The sequence below is a fragment of the Callithrix jacchus genome, chromosome 16 (genome assembly GCF_049354715.1).
Source record: "Callithrix jacchus isolate 240 chromosome 16, calJac240_pri, whole genome shotgun sequence".
NCBI classification, from domain to species: Eukaryota; Metazoa; Chordata; class Mammalia; order Primates; family Cebidae; genus Callithrix; species Callithrix jacchus.
The window spans coordinates 71,373,732-71,389,679 of NC_133517.1; the positions used below are offsets into that span (position 1 = coordinate 71,373,732).

The 15,948-nt window shown below is 40.1% G+C and overlaps 1 protein-coding gene across 3 annotated transcripts in view; it reads right to left on the reverse strand.

Moving 5' to 3' along the window:
• Positions 1 to 997: 997 nt before the first annotated feature.
• The window catches only part of LOC128929921 (uncharacterized), a 28,121-nt gene continuing 13,170 nt past the window's right edge, over positions 998 to 15,948 (reverse strand). The window contains exons 4-6 of one of the 3 annotated variants that reach the window (XM_078352443.1): positions 12,688 to 12,855; positions 6,432 to 6,577; positions 998 to 4,859 (exon numbers count right to left, since the gene is read on the reverse strand). In XM_078352443.1, the coding sequence (XP_078208569.1) occupies positions 6,527 to 6,577; positions 12,688 to 12,855 (219 nt within the window). In that variant the 3' untranslated portion in view covers positions 998 to 4,859; positions 6,432 to 6,526. Of the gene's footprint in view, positions 4,860 to 6,431; positions 12,856 to 15,948 lie in introns of all 3 variants that reach the window. The other 2 variants (XR_008477240.2, XR_008477238.2) reach the window with 2 other exon arrangements.

A 15,948-nucleotide genomic window follows, 5' to 3' on the forward strand; every position in this document is an offset into this window, starting at 1 on the left:
GTAGTGGTGGTCACTTGTAGTCCTTGCTACTCAGGAGGCCAAGGTTGGAAGATCGCCTGAGCCCACAAGGTCAAGGCTGCAGTGAGCTGTGATCATGCCACTGCACTCCAGCCCCAACTTGGTTGTGAAGCCCTAACTGTCTGACAGAATTTAAATGTTCTCCTAAATTATAGGATATCAGGTATTCCCCTGATTGAACAACCTAGCAATTGACCCTTACAAATGTACATTTTCCAGTCAATGTAAAGGAAGGAATGGTGAGTGGTAGGATTTCTGGATCTTCACCCAGAAAACTTAGTACCAAATGCAATACAATTAATAGCTGCTGTAACAAACTGCCACAAACTCGATGGCTTAAAACAACACATATTTATCATCTTACAGTTCTGGAGGACAGAAACCTGTAAAGAGAAGCCTGGGCTGAAATCAAGGGGTAGACAAGGCCATTTTCCTTCTGGAGGCTCTGGGAGAGAATCCCTTTCTTTCACCGCCCAGATTCCATGACTTGTGGTTCCTTCCTCCATCTTCTAAGCCAGCACAGTTGGGCAGGTCATTACCACAAGACCATCTCTCTAGTTCCTTCTCTCTTCTGTCTTCCTCTTCTGCTTATAAGAACCCCTGTGGTTACACTCTGTCTACCTGGATTATCTAGGATAGTCTCCACATCTCACGGTCAGCTGATTAGCAACTGTATTTCCATCTGCAACCTTAATATGCCTTTCTGGGTAATCTGACACTCACAAACTTCAGGGATTGAGGTGTGGACATCTCTGGGTGACCATTATTCTGCCTACAGCAAGCTTTTAGAGGACAGAACCATCATTTTACAAATCATGAATCTGAGATCAGTAAAAGTAGAATGATCTGCCTAAAATCACACAGTTAGCTTAATCTTGGTTGAATACAGATTGAAATAAAATACTTCTATCTCTTAAACCAGAATAATATTCCCATAAAAGACCCAATACACATTAGATGCTATAGCCTTCCGGCAATACAAGAAAATAATACCTCATTTACAGTATACAGAACATTTTAAAAGTTTAATACACAAGCAGATATTTGACATACACTTAGCTTTCAAATTTAAAATGTAATGTCTTATTAATGTTTTTAGTATTCTAGGTGACAGTGAAGATGACAGCAACACAAATTATGGGATTGAGATTGTAATAAATATTCCTGCTAGTAAAACTTGAAAATATGAGCCCTGATATAAAAAGGAAGTTGTTCTTTTATTAAAAACACATTGAATTTGCAAGTCTAAAGGGACTTCCTGTCACAGCACTGAAATTCAATGTTTGATCTTCAGGTTCAAATTTAAGCTATTACACACTGCACTTGCACATACACACACTTGCTTTTTTATGATAATAAATGTCTAGCCTTCTTTTTCTTGGAAAGGTCGGCGTTCTTCACTTTAGGAATGTCATTAGAGACACCTCTCCCTTTTGCAGTGAGGTGGCAGGGAATGTTAGTTCCTGGAAATTAAAGAGCAAGGGGAACCAGGAAGGTCATACATTCATCTGCGTGACACTCAAAGACTGCCTTTTACAGACCTCTTCAGTGATTTGTTCCCTTCTATTTTGACTGCAGAAAAAAAAAGGGCACTGTCAACCTCATTTCGAATGTTATTCCACGTCTTTACTTGTTAGGTGCTCTTTTCTCTCAGTGTTTTTCTTCTTTTATTATAACTCAGTGCTCTTGGTGATTATCTTGCACTCTCATTCACATATTGCCTCATGAGCTTGTCTGCGTAATTTTGATCCATGAAGAGAACCAGTTAGCTCTGTGTTCTCCAAAAAGGTCTTTGGCCTCTTTGGAGAAAGATAAGGCTGGCAGAGAAAGGGAATTAGACTGACTCCATGGCTGAGTTTGGGGCCTGAGATTAAGAATGAATGAGATTGCTCTCTCAAGAACAAACTGTTGACTGAGGTTGGATACCTACAAATCTCTGAAAGCTTCAGGCTCTCTGAGCTCTGGATATTAACCAGGTAGAAAAACAGTTGTGAATATGAAGGAGTAAAAAAGACTCTGTGGGCTACTAGGAAAAAATTCAACATAATTCTACCATGGATCATGCAGTGCTTGTCTAAGCTCTGAAAAGATACCTTTATGTTTAGAAGAAACAAAAGAACACATTACTTCCAACATGAGTAAGAGGAAGAGATGAGGCAGTGAGATAATTCAGTGGCGGAGTAAAGTTCTTCACGGGTAGCAACTCGCTTTTCATCATAATACCAGCACCACAGTGCTGCAAAGCCTTGAGTTTTGTAAACCTAGGAATTTTGATTTCCTCCCTCATCTGTGGAGAAAGTAAGGTTTATAGAAGGAAAAAGGACTGTTTCGGCATTTAAACCATGGTTTGAAAATCACTAACACTCATGATCTGGGGGGTCTCAAAAGTTATTTAAACTTCCATAGCCTCAATTCTCTCATTAACAATGACAGCAGGCAGTGGTGTCCCACATCCAGCTTGTTTTGCTGATGAGAAAATATACAGGCACTTGGAATCACCCTACATTAAATATGCAAAACTTAGGATTTCAGTTTTAAAAAATATTCATTCTATTTCTTGCTCTCCTTCTGCTTCAATTTTTCCCCTCTTCATAATGGGAGATTATTAGAGGGAATAGAGTAAACGGAAGCATAGTTAAGATGATAATATCCTGCAGACTAACGTGACTACTGTGGAACCTTTCCAAAACTCTTTCCACCGCCTCTGTTCATTCAGTTTCCATCAAGATAGTCCACTGCTACTTCCCACACTTAAATTTATATTCCACATTACCATATCAAAGCTGATAAAAATATTTCTCAGCTCAAAATAAAAGCTCTTCAGCATGAAATTCAAATCCATCTACAATCTGGTCCCTGTCTACTTCTCCAGCTCAGAGATACAAGACTATTTTTTTCATTCATTCAACCAATATTTATAGGCCACCTAGTATGAACAAGGTACTATAGTAGGTTTTAGGTGATTAAATTTGAAGATTTTGACAGAAAACAATAGGTGAAATGTAGTTTTATAGATTTAAAGGTCCATCATGCCCAGCTTATTTTCTAAAATAAATGTGTATTAATGATATAATTATTTTTAAAAACCAGATCAGGTCTATAGTATCTCTATGTTATTAAATGAAAGCAGAAAGAAACTAAGTAAATTTTCCAAAATGATCAGAGTAGAAAAAGCCAAGTAGAATTTGAATGATATAATTTTAAATTCTGCAGTTTTTGCTTTTGTTTTCCTCTGAGCTTTAGTTTATTTAAAAATGCTTTTTATCTGTATCTGCTTTAGTGAGTTTTAACAAAGACTTTTATGTTTTCAGAAATAATTTAAGTGACAATGAATCAAACATTTGAAGATGCTTTTTTCTGCCTTCTATATACCAATAAAGGAATTTCCTGCCTTAGCCAGAAACCATTGAATGGTAGAATTGAGCAATGTCATTCTTGCATCTTTATAACTATTTTCTGGCCTAGAGTTTTTTATCCTTGGGAGGTTCAGAAGCATTATTTATATATGACATTTTGAGGTTGGTAACCCTCTTCAGAAATTCTCTTTCCTTTCCATTGCAAAGGAAAAGTAACTCTCTTTGCATACACTTTTTATCTCAAAAACTCTCAGGCATGTAATCAATTTTGACTCATTTGGGGACCGCTATATACATTGGAAAAAACATGCCTCAATCACCTTGGTCAATTGCCCTAATTTTCAACCAAACCCAAGGAAGTTCTTAGTGATTTGAATCTCTTGTCAGAATTTTATCACTCATTACGCTGGCCAGGCTGGACAGTGACCTAATTATTACAAAGTTTATTTTGTTTTGATTTGTGTTCTTTGTCTCCTTGGGTTTCAGGGTAGAATAAGAATGTCATTCTCTTGCCAACCAAAGAAGCAAATGACAAATCAAGGATAGAACTGTGACCTCAGAAATTTTAAGGAGACTACCTTTCTTCTCTAGGAGTCCTTCTATTTGAGAACATATTTTCATAATTCTCCCTCTAGGGGACTACGTCTGACTTATACCCAAGGCTGCTGACTCTCCTGAGCTCAAGGTCATCTCTGTCTTCCTCTGGTGGTTTTCCTTGGATGTTTAGCTATTCCATTTTGTGTGTTCAGTTTTTGGATTGGTGTTTCCTGTCAGATTACCTGATGTGTCACTGCAGTGTCAGCTTGAAGGTAACCACAGAAGGTGCTGCTGAGGCTGCCCTCCCTAGGAATGTGCGGCATCTGAGGATGGCGGCCCACCATTTTCTCCTAAACAGACCAGCCATCTAGGATACAGCCTTTTATATCTAACCCAAGCTCCCACACCCTCTTCATCCACCTAGAAATGTGTATTGAGGTGAAGATATATGAATATACAGTCCAGCGCTGAGCTGCTCCTAGCAGCAAAACCAATGAATCACTTTGTTCGTAGTCACGGAGTTGCTTCCCACTCTGAGTATAGGCCATTCCCAGTGTGTAAGCATTTTTCTGCCAACCCCAAATTTGTTATCACATATCTTAGGGTAGTTTTGGGCTGTGGTTGCAGTCTCAACTCCATGTCTTTCATGGATTTCACACAGTTCCTAGTCCATAGAATGACTCCGTGTGTGTCATGTACATAGATTTATTTATTTATTTACATGCCATTTTTATCATTTTGTATTTTGAACAAGAGTGGGATGCTGTAGCCTATTTCAGTTTACCATCCTCAACAAATGAATTGAACATATGATCTCTGTATGCTCAGGAATCCACAGACATCACCAACAAGCCTCGACACGACTCCCACTCTTTGCATTTGCCCTCAACAAATTGGGCAGTTGAAAAAATGTCTGTCTTTAGGTCTACTCCAGGCTGATCCTGCATCCTGTACCATGGGAAGAGAAACAGAAATGAAGCCATAGTCTCTCATTTCCACAAGAATTGTCTCCCTTGAAAATGCTAACTGTGAAGCATGTTCATTATGCACTGGCCACCAACTGTCTGAGGCTGGCGAAACAGAACACCCATGCACAAAAGTTACACGATGTGGGATTGCTACTTATAGATAGGCATCCAGGGACCACAGAAGCCTAATATTTAACATGAGCCAGTTCCCCCAAGGATAAGGAAAGCTGCCTGGTGTGGATGAAATCTCATTGGCTTGTGTGTCCCACTAACAATGTAGCTGAGGAACCCCAGAAGGCCGCTCACTCTGCGGGTGTATACTTTGAGGTCACATGATTTGCTGTGCTAAAATGTTGAAGGACGTCCTGTTCTGGGGGGACCTGGAAGAGAATTAAGGCTGTTCCGACCATTTCCCCTTGATCTGAGGACGGTGCATTTTCAGCATATTCTATAGTTATCCTTGAGAACTACAATAGAGAAAAGGCAAAAGAACTGTCTGAATTCAAAGCCACCCAGAGTACAGTCCTGCGCTGATGTTTCCACCCAAATCTCATGTCCAGTTGGAATCCTCAATGTTGGAGGCAGGGCCTGGTGGGAGGTGATTGGATCAAGGGGCCAGTTTCTCAGGGTTTAACACCATCTCCCTTGATGTTGTCATAGCAATAGTGAATGAGTGAGTTATCATGAGATCCAGTTGTTCAAAAGTATGCAGCACCTCCCGTCCCCAGTTCTTCCTCCTGCTCCAGCCATAAGAAGATGCTGCTCCCTCTTTGCCTACTCCCATGATTATATGTTTTCCTGAGGCCTCCCCAGAAGCCAAGCTGGTGCCAGCATCATGCTTCCTGTATAGACTGTGAAATTACACATGAGCCAATTAAACCTCTTTTCTTTATAAATTACCCAGTCTCAGGTATTTCCTTAAAGTAGTTCGAGAACAGACTAATACATGCACCAACTAAGTAGAAAGGTAAGTTTTAAAAAGAGTGTATACTTGTAAGGAGCTGAAACAACCCAAAAGATAACTGTCTAATGAGAGTTTCCGGAATCACAGATCTTATCCACTACCAGAATGTACTGTTGTTTCCAAGGATGCAGGTAATCCCAAAGCACAGGTAATGCAGGCAGAGACCAAAGACCCACAGTGCTTCTCCCCAGATGCTTTCTTCCTACACCAGATAAGCTCCGGCCCAGATTACCAGAGGCAGTTGCTCAGTAAGATATGTCATTACCTCATTAATGTGAATTTCTCTGTTTTATACTCCTGGTTTCCTAGTTTATCCAGCCTCTTCCAGGGAGGCACACCTCATAAACCTATATAGTCCAGATTTCTTTGCTAGAAACAGTGCTAGACCACCAGGCTCATTCTGCTAAAAACATTCCTTAGATAAGAATTCTGCTAACAGAAACCATTTAGTTTGATTGACAGAGGTCTAGCATAGTATGTTAAGAGATTAGACTGTGTCACCCACCTTATTTCTTCTTAGGAGTGTGTCTCCTCCCACTTACCCCTCCACCATCCCCCAAAAAGATGGATCAGAGACCTGTTGCTTACCTCCTCCCTCTCCAGCAAATAGTTAGCATGAAATTGAACATATCTTGTGGGCCACAATTGCATCCAATTCTAATTCAGCAGACTCTAGTAAGAAACTAAATTTTTGGTGTTAAGTTTTTCCTCAAATCCTCTGCATACTGAAAATTCTAATGAAAAGCATGGAAATAGAACAATTATGAGAATCATTATTTACCTCCACGGAACATATTTTCCTTTCAATTTTATTTCTGAAATACGTTATGCAAAGCTCCTTGTTGCCTGCCCCCTACCACATACTATGCCATTAAATGTGTAAAATTCTAATTATTAGAATTTTACTCTTACAAATTTGGGTTTCAATGTTTAGTAAATAGCACATTTGCTTAGAGAAAAACTGGTTATTCTCTAAGTCAGATGTAGCAAATAGTTCCCGTTTGGTCTGTCAACTCATTATTTTACAATGGTTACCTAAAACACTGTGTTAAGAATCCTGAAGCTAGTTATAGATATAATAACAATAAAAGTACTGTGAGTAATTAGTCATTTTGGTAATGAGCATGAATCTTACCACTCATAATCTAGGTTATTATTAAACATTTACCGTTTAGTGAGAATGAAGAGTCTAAGTCTAATTTTGATAGAGATGAAAACATGATCTTATGCCTCAGTTGCCTGAAACAGTTCCAATTTTTACCTGTTTGCCTTGTATATATATATATATATATATATATATATATATATATATACACACAACCTGTATGCCCAGTGTGTGTGTGTGTGTGTGTGTGTGTGTGTGTGTGTGTATTCCTTCCCCCCTCCCCCACCCCAAGAAGGAGTCTCTGTCTGTCACCCAGGCTGGAGGGCAGTGGCGCCATCTCAGCTCACTGCAACCTCCATCTGCCAGGTTCAAGTGATTCTCCTGTGTCAGCCTCCCAAGTAGCTGGGAAGTTGGGACTGCAGGCATGTGCCACCATGCCTGGCTAATTTTGTATTTTTAGTAGAGATGGGGTTTCACTATGTTGTCAAGGCTGATCTTGAACTTCTGACCTCGTGATCTGCCCTCCTCGGCCTCCCAAAGTGCTGGGATTACAGGTGTGAGCCACCATGCCTGGCTGCCCAGTATAATTTTTACACTAATACTTAGTACCATTCAGTCCCAAAAATGTTCTATGAGGGTGACATGTTATTAGAGATAGAATAGAGGTATGCTAGAATGTCATATCTCTATATACACCTAGAGTTAGAATGCAAGAAACTGAATTGGGAGGCATTAGACTTAAGGTCCTTCTTATGAATCTAAGAGATTACAGAAAATAATATTAACTAAGGGACCTTAGAGACAGTCACATGTGAAGGAGGTGTAGGCATTAGTATGGGAGGTAAGGGCCTGTATGATTCTCAAGGTTCCTTTATACTTGAGATCTTGGCTTAACTATCATATTTCACTGAGTGTGTAACTGAAACCCAGAGTGTTTTACTGAATTATTCAACATCACACAGCTTGTTTTTGGCACATCTACTGATTCCCAGATCGAGGCCTCTCATATACAACATGGTTGTAACAGCATTTTTATGTATCTCAGGACAGCTGTGGTGGACTGAATATGAACTAAATGTTTTTGTCTCCTCCAAACCCCAAGTTGAAATTTAATCCCCAGTGCAACAGTGTTGGGAAGTGGGGCCTCATGGAAAGTGTTTTGATCATGAGGGCTCTGACCCCATTAATGGATTAATGTCATTTTGAAGGGCTTGAGAGAGGGAGTTTGCTCCCTCTTACCCTCTTAGCCTTCCACCCTTCGCCATGGCATAACAAAGCAAGAGGGCCCTTGCCAGATGCTGGCCCCTTGATTTTAAACTTCCCAGCCTCCAGAACTCTAAGACATAGATCTCCATTCTTCATAAATACCCGGTCTGTAGTATTTTGTTATAGCAGCACAAAATGGACCAAGGCAATAGTGTCCCTTAAAGGCTCACATTCACCCAGAACCTCACACTGTTGCTTTATTTGGAAATAGTGTTCTTTACAAATGTAATTAAGGATCTCAAGATGAAATCACTTTGGGGTTAGGGTGGGCATTAAATCCAGTAACTGGCATCCTTATAAGAGGAGAGGACACAGAAAGACTTAGATATACAACGTGGAGACTGCCATGTGAAGTGAAGGCAGATTGACGTAACCCATCTACTAGCCAAAGAATGACAGGAATTGCTGACAACCACCAGAAACTCATGTACAGTAGGCAAGCCCCAAAATTAGCTTAGCCCAGGAGGGTCTTTGGCTTTACTCAGTAAAGAATTCAAGAGTAAGCCAGTGGTGGAAGAAACCAGGTTGAAGCAGGAGCACATAGCAGAATGGCTGCCCCTTACATAACTGTGCTAACCCATTGGCAGTGCGCCTACAGTACCATGGTACAGCATAGCGGCTGCTCCATAGGCAGAGCAGCCTGGAGTAGCCACAGCAGCAGCAGTATACAGCAACAGTAGCTGTCTGGAGCAGCCATTGGAGCAGGAACAGTGGCCACAACTGAAGTCACAGCTGCAGAGGCAGCCCCGGCATCAATTGCTGGCTAGCTATATTTATATCTACTCTTAATTATATGCTAATTAAGGGTGGGTTATTCATAATTTTCTAGAAAAGAGTTGGGGAGTTCCTGGAGCCATATAAGGTCACTTCTCAGTTGTTGCCAAGGCATGTTGCCATGGCATTTGTAAACTGTCATGGCACTGGTGGGAGTGTCTTTCTTTATGAACAGTGTGGGCACCAGAAGTCACTTTTCTCACCATCTGCTGGTTTCAGCAGGTTTCTTTACAGCATCCTGTTTTTGATCAGCAAGGTCATTATCAGTGCTCAGAAAACAAGTTCTGCTGATCTCTCACTTCAAAACTAGAAAAGAAGCATGAAAAAGACTTCACAGCCTGCAGAAGGAACCAACCCTGTCAATATCCTTATTTCAGACTTCTTGCCTCATAAACTGTAAGATAATACATTTCTATTGTTTTTAGCCACACAGCTTTTGGTACTTCGTACTTTATTACCATGGAATAATTATACTCTAGGAAACTAATACAGCAGCCCTCCTCATTAACAAAAATTTCATGAAGATAAATTAAATTGTAATTTGTATAAGGCAAGGGTGAAATTTTCTCTATTTATATATCTTTTCCATTATTCTTTTCACAGTATGGATAGAAACCCAGAAAAGCCTGAATCCTGCTGCATGATTTATTTTTCCTTTTTTCATTGTTTCTTCAACCTCTAATCCCCACCCTGTAACCCACCCCAACCAAAGTCAGTTTCTTAGAGGGCTACATATAAGAAGAGATGTTATATGAAAAAGAAAGTATTACTTTATTTAACAGAATAGCACCATTTATTTAACCTTTAAATCAGAGAGCTGGTAAAAATTAGATTGGAGAATATAGATCGAGCCTGAGGCTTAAATGGGATCCCCTGGATCCCTCTGAATTTAAGTCCTGAGACGGAAAGAAGTGAGATATGGCTCTGGTTCCAGCTCAGAGCTTTTGACCTTGCTGGTGTCTGCTTCCTATATGGAAAGGAGAAGCAGAAAGCTCAAGAGAATGCACACTTGCACTTGTGCATTCCATCCTTTTAGTGTCACCAGACTCCAGTCACCAGACTCACTAATAACTATGACCCAATCCAAACTCTAGACTGATTGAATCAGCAAGTTCTCTTACCTTGGAGGGGAGCTTGAATTAAGCAAGGAGAGGAAGAATCCTCCTCTTAGGGAAAAGAGTACAACAGTATTTTCTTCCCTCTAGACCAAATTGATCCCAGTACTTTGCATACACCTAAGCATTCAATAAATGTCTATTGAAACAAGACACTCAGTTTAAATAATACATATTAAATACTTTACTGCTGTCAATTTATTAGGTCCAACTCTGACCTGCTTTTGCTCAGGCCAAAGGGAAACCTCAATGTACATTTGCTTTTAAATCTATTCATTTATTTCAAGCCTATAGAAAGTGACTATTTTAATGGCAGTTTTTCTGGAAGGCACTTAAGATCAGAAATAATGAAATAGCTCATGGAGCTCAGAATCCAATGAGGATATGTACAAAAAAATAAGCAAAGAAGTATGATACTCATCATAAATGTCATTGAATAACGGTTAATACTGAATGTCAGGGGCTAGAAGACTAGGAAAGGTGATACTGAGATGAGTCTTACGTGATGAGTACAAAGAAGTACAATCAGGGGAAGGTAGGCAGAAGGTGGAATATTTGAAGCAGAGAAGAGGGCTTATATAAAAATCTGTGGAGAGGACTGTGTAGAAATAGGAGCCTCAAAAAAAAATTTAGACTCTCAGGATTATGGGGTGTCGATAGGTAGAGGTAGAAAGGCAATTGGAGGTCATGCCCTGGTGGGTCAGGAGGGACCAAACTGCATATTCAAAACTAGAGATTGTGATATTCATGATGGTAGTGGCATCTTCAAGCAAAGGCTACATAGTCATGTTCAGCATATTCTAATTGAAGAGATTCATGTAAAGAGTGCAGAGTCACTTACCTAGGAAGTTAATTTATCATAAAATTTTTATTATAAATATAGAGTAATGATTCAGATATTTTATAAATATAATTTATAATAAAACTAATATGTATTAACTACCATTCCAAGCACTTAACAACATATCCTCTCTCATAATACAGAACCCACCAAGGTGAGAACAATTATACCCTGTTTTACAGATGGGAAACTGAGGGATTGGGGGGATATCTTGCCCAAAGTGACAGGTCCAGTCAAGCCAGGCTTCAAACTCAGGCTGTTAAATCAGGACTATGTTCCCTTTATCAGCACATTTCAGTGTGATGAGGGACCATCAAAACATACTTCATGTGGGTGCCCCGTGGGTTTTCCTCTCAGTTAGTCCTGAAACCCACAATACGAAATCAGGGGCAGCTCCACTAGGCCCTAAGTGGGGGCAGCGCTACTAGGCCCTAAGTGAAGGCCTCACATCAAATAAGTTGTATTCCTCTGACATTTTTTTTTCATTTTTTTAATGTATCCTAATTCAAATATCATTCCCGTGTCATACTCTTTGCTCCTTACAGGCATTTTTGTAATGAACATAACCTTATTTTCCTGCTACCAACCAATGGGTACTTGGCTTTTTCAATCAGTTTATGCTGTTTATGAATTGCTATCTCATCTTTTCCTGGAGTTAAGCCTGAGTTTTCATAGCTCTCATAAACAAACCACGTTGAGTATATGACTCACATGTGAACAGCATCTGGCTGAATCTGAGTAGGGAAAATCACTTGTGGCATGACTGGTTTATTAGCATACTAAGGCTATTATAACGAAATGTCATAGTCAGGTAGCTTAAACAACATAAATTTATTTTCATGCTTTTCTAGAAACTGGAAGTTCAAGATCAAAACTCTAGTGAATTTAGTTTTTTCCAAGGCTTCTCTCCTTGGCTTGCAGATGGCTGTGCCCTCACCTGTCTTTTCTCTGTGCTTGTGCACCCCTCGTGTCTCTTTATGTCCCACATTTTCTCTTTTTATAGAGACACCAGCCAAATTTCATTAGGGTCCATCCTAAAGGCCTCATTTTGACTGAATTATCTCTTTAAAGGTCCTATCTCCAAATAAAGTCACATTCTAAAATACTGGGAGTTAAGGTTTCAACGTATGAATTTGGAGGCCAGGACACAACTCATCCCATGGCACTCAGTCTAAAAACATGAACATCACATAATTGTAGGGCACATAACAGCTCTTACGTGTTTACATGAACATCTGACAATGTGTCTTACAACAGATTCTGCAGATGCAATCCCCTCATATGCAGTATCTTCCCTTATAAATGATCAAGGCAATAACAGAGAAATTGAGACTGAGAGTCTTGTGAAAGTTTGCTTGGATTCAAATTTCACCTTCACTACTTGCTAGGTAGACAAATCACTAATGCGACTGGGCCTCAGTGACCTCCTCTGGGGGTAATAACAGTGCCGATCTCAGGAATTTTTGAAAATCAAATCTGATAATGCCTACAAAATATTTAACATAGTCCCTTGCATATCATAAGCACTTCACAGACATTAGAAATCATCATCATTATAAATGGCTAAAATCTACATATATAAATACATGTATGTGTGTGTGTGCATGTGTGTGTGTATATATGTGTTCATTAGTCTGTACTTACAGAGATGAAAGAGCAACATAAAATTTTACAACAATACAGGTTTCCAAATTTCCAAGGAAGCAGGGACAGTGTTTATGGTGATTTGGTTTGAAAACTTACACATGAAGTAGTCGCCTCCCTAATAGAGGTAAATCCCACAGGTTGGTTCACTTGACATCTATTCCCAAGAATGCTCTCCTCCATCACAGGGGTAAAAGGGGCCAGATACTTGATTTTCTGGGTCAGCTTATGAGAAAAAGCAAAGTCTTCTGAAAAGAGTTCCCGTTCCTAAATCAAAAGATAAAGTCCAGTTGGTACCAATATTTGGTTTTTTTAAATGTTGTTCTCTAATAAAGGGTCCTAGAACACCTTAAAGAAATGGCCCATTCTAGGATTGAGATAGAGAATATACAAGTTGAGTAGGGAGCACATTGCCAGAAACAAAGGAAGTGCTCAAAACAAAAACGATGGGTGTGTATCGAAGGGACCCAGGAGTCAACTGAAAAAGCTCCCAACAGCCAAAACTGAAAATAAAACAAAAACAAAGTCAACAACAAAATAAATAAATAAATAAAGTAATATTGGATCATAACGCAAAGCATAAATTTTCATTCACACACACACATACACACACACACACACACACACACACACACACGACAAATATATTTATATTAGAGACAAGATCTTTCTCTGTTGCCCAGGCTAGAGTGAAGTGGCACGATCATAGCTCACTGTAACCTCAAACTCCTGGGCTCAAGTGATCCTCCTGCCTCGGTCTTCTGAGTAGCTAACACTATAAGCATGCACCAATCATATGACTATTTTTCAAATGTTTTTGTAGAGACAGGTGTTACTATGTTGCCCAGATTGGTCTCAAACTCCTAGTCTCAGGCAATCCTCCTGCCTCAGCCTCCCAAAGTGCTGGGATTACAAGCATAAGCCACCATGCCCAGCCTATATATTAATAAGGGATTGCCCATATAAATAAAAGATAAGAAACACATCTCTTGTGCAGAATTTTGGTTAACACTGCATGTGCCTTCAGAGACGGCCTTATATTACTTAAGAATCTATGGATTATTATTTATGACAATAACAATGGTCCAGACCTAAGATTACTACCTGTTTGAGCTTGAGATTTCTCAAATTGAATCTGCTCTGCTCTGACTAAACCACAGTTTAAGGGACCCTTCCTTCCATACGTCCTCCACCGGTTGATGAACAGAACTCACCTTTTCTCTTGTGGGTGAAGGATGAGGGCAGTGAGGGAGGTTGTTCCACAGGGTAAATAAGGCAAATATGGGAACCACTCTTGATGCACAGTTCATGGGCAATCTCTGGCTGTGCTATGGACACTAATTATGGCATCATCAGTGTAGCCCCTCGAGATGCAACAACAACAGCACTCACTCAAGAGATGCTAAACTATCTTGGGCTGCTGATTCTACTTCTCCAAGGAAATCTGCTCAGTTCTGGCCCCTCACCTGGGACACACATTCCCCTTGGCCTTTGCACATTGTCTAAGCCCTCCCCTCAACAAAGTCTGAGGAAATTATTACCTGGTCTCATCATAGAAGCCTTTCTCTTGCCTTCACATATTACAGTTTTATTCTCTATACCTTGGATTTTTATTTATTGGTCACTAAGTTTTAAGATCTTGAATCTCAAAACTAACTTAATGTGGCTGTATCCTTTATTGGAAGCACTTAATGAATGGCTTAAAGAGAGCCAAATGATTGCAGAATTGGAAAAAAACAATCGTTAATATTTTTTAAATATTCTACTTCATTTTCTCTCTCTTTTTCTCTTTCCCTCCTTTCAGTCCTGAAGCATCTGTGTATTTCAGTCATTATAATGCAAGATAGAGTTTCCCCAGGGCCTTATAATGTGTATGGATGAGATGAAGAGGTAAATGAGAGAATACGGTCAGCTTTTAGATAAGCCTTGAAGGATGGAGAGCTAAGCGCACAGGACTTGGAAAGGGCATTCTTGGAAGAAAAAGCAGCCTGGAACTAAGCAGGCAGCAGAGGAGGGCCCACTTATAGCCAGAATAGCTTGGCCAGTTCATTTGGAGCACAGGCTTCCAATGCCAGGAAAGCTAGTATGTCCTTTGCACCTATGTTAGGACATGCTGGAGTCATGAGAGGAGGAGAGAGAGCCATGTAGAAAAAGGGCTGAGTAAGAGATACTGCTGATCATCTGAAGGACAGATAGATAAGAAGAGAAAATAGAAATGGGAAGTCTGGTCCAACACCTTTTATAACTATCAGGTGAGAGATAATGAGGGCCTAAACTGGCCAATGACAATGAAGAGGAAGAACAGTACAATCAACATGAGACCACGAAACAGTCAGAGCTCATCCAGCACCCACCAGTCTGCCAGGCACAGGGCCTCAGGTTTCACCAGGATTACTTCATTCAATTCTTACTGCAGGTCAGTGAGAGCTAAATTATTACCCATATTTTACAGAAAAGGAGACTGAGACTGAGGTTGGATGGCAGTCCCTGGGGTGATCAAGATGTGTCATCTATCTATTCATTTCCTAGACTCCAGGTTGTCCTTTGGTCAATGGAATGTTGTGGATGTGACACTGTGCCGATTCCAATCATCCCTTTTTGGAGGACTTGGGATTTTCACCTGTGCCTCTTAGAGAATGCTTGTTGGTGTGGATGCCCTTCCTCAGAACCCAGTGCCATGCTATGGTTAATCCAAGCCATACAAAGAGGTCATATATAGGTGTTTAGGTCAACAACTCAACTAAGCTCCCAGTGGACAGCCAACACCAACTTCCTGCCATATGAGAGGGTCATTACGGATGTCTAGTCCAGGTGAGTCTTCAGATCATGATACCACTCCCAGACAACAACCACACAAAAGACCACAAGTGAGAACTACCCAGTCAAGCCAAGCCTGGTCAACACAGAGAATTATAGGTTTAAGCCACTTAACAATGCCTGCTTTAAGCCATTAAGTTTTGGAGTTTTTTTCCACAGCAAAAGATAACAAAAGCAATTATTAATAATGTCCCTTGTCTCTCACAAGTATTCTGCTATGGACAATATATCACATGGCTAACCTAGCTAAGTAAGTGTTGAATAAGTATAAATGTTGAATTACAATGTTTGTTAAGTGAATAATGAAATAGATGGATGGATTTAATGGATGCATTTGAGTTGACTGCCCTTAGTTAGTTTGTTAAATGATTGAGGAGACCCTTCTCCACTATGGCCAGCAACACCATTTGCAGAAAAAGAGCTAGTGGTTGCGTGTACCAGGCCACAACATAGCCTCATCGCCTAGTCTCAGCCTACTCTTTAACCACCATGGGGAAGTAAGGGTGGGGAAAAACAAAAAACCTGAGTATGAGATAAAATCTA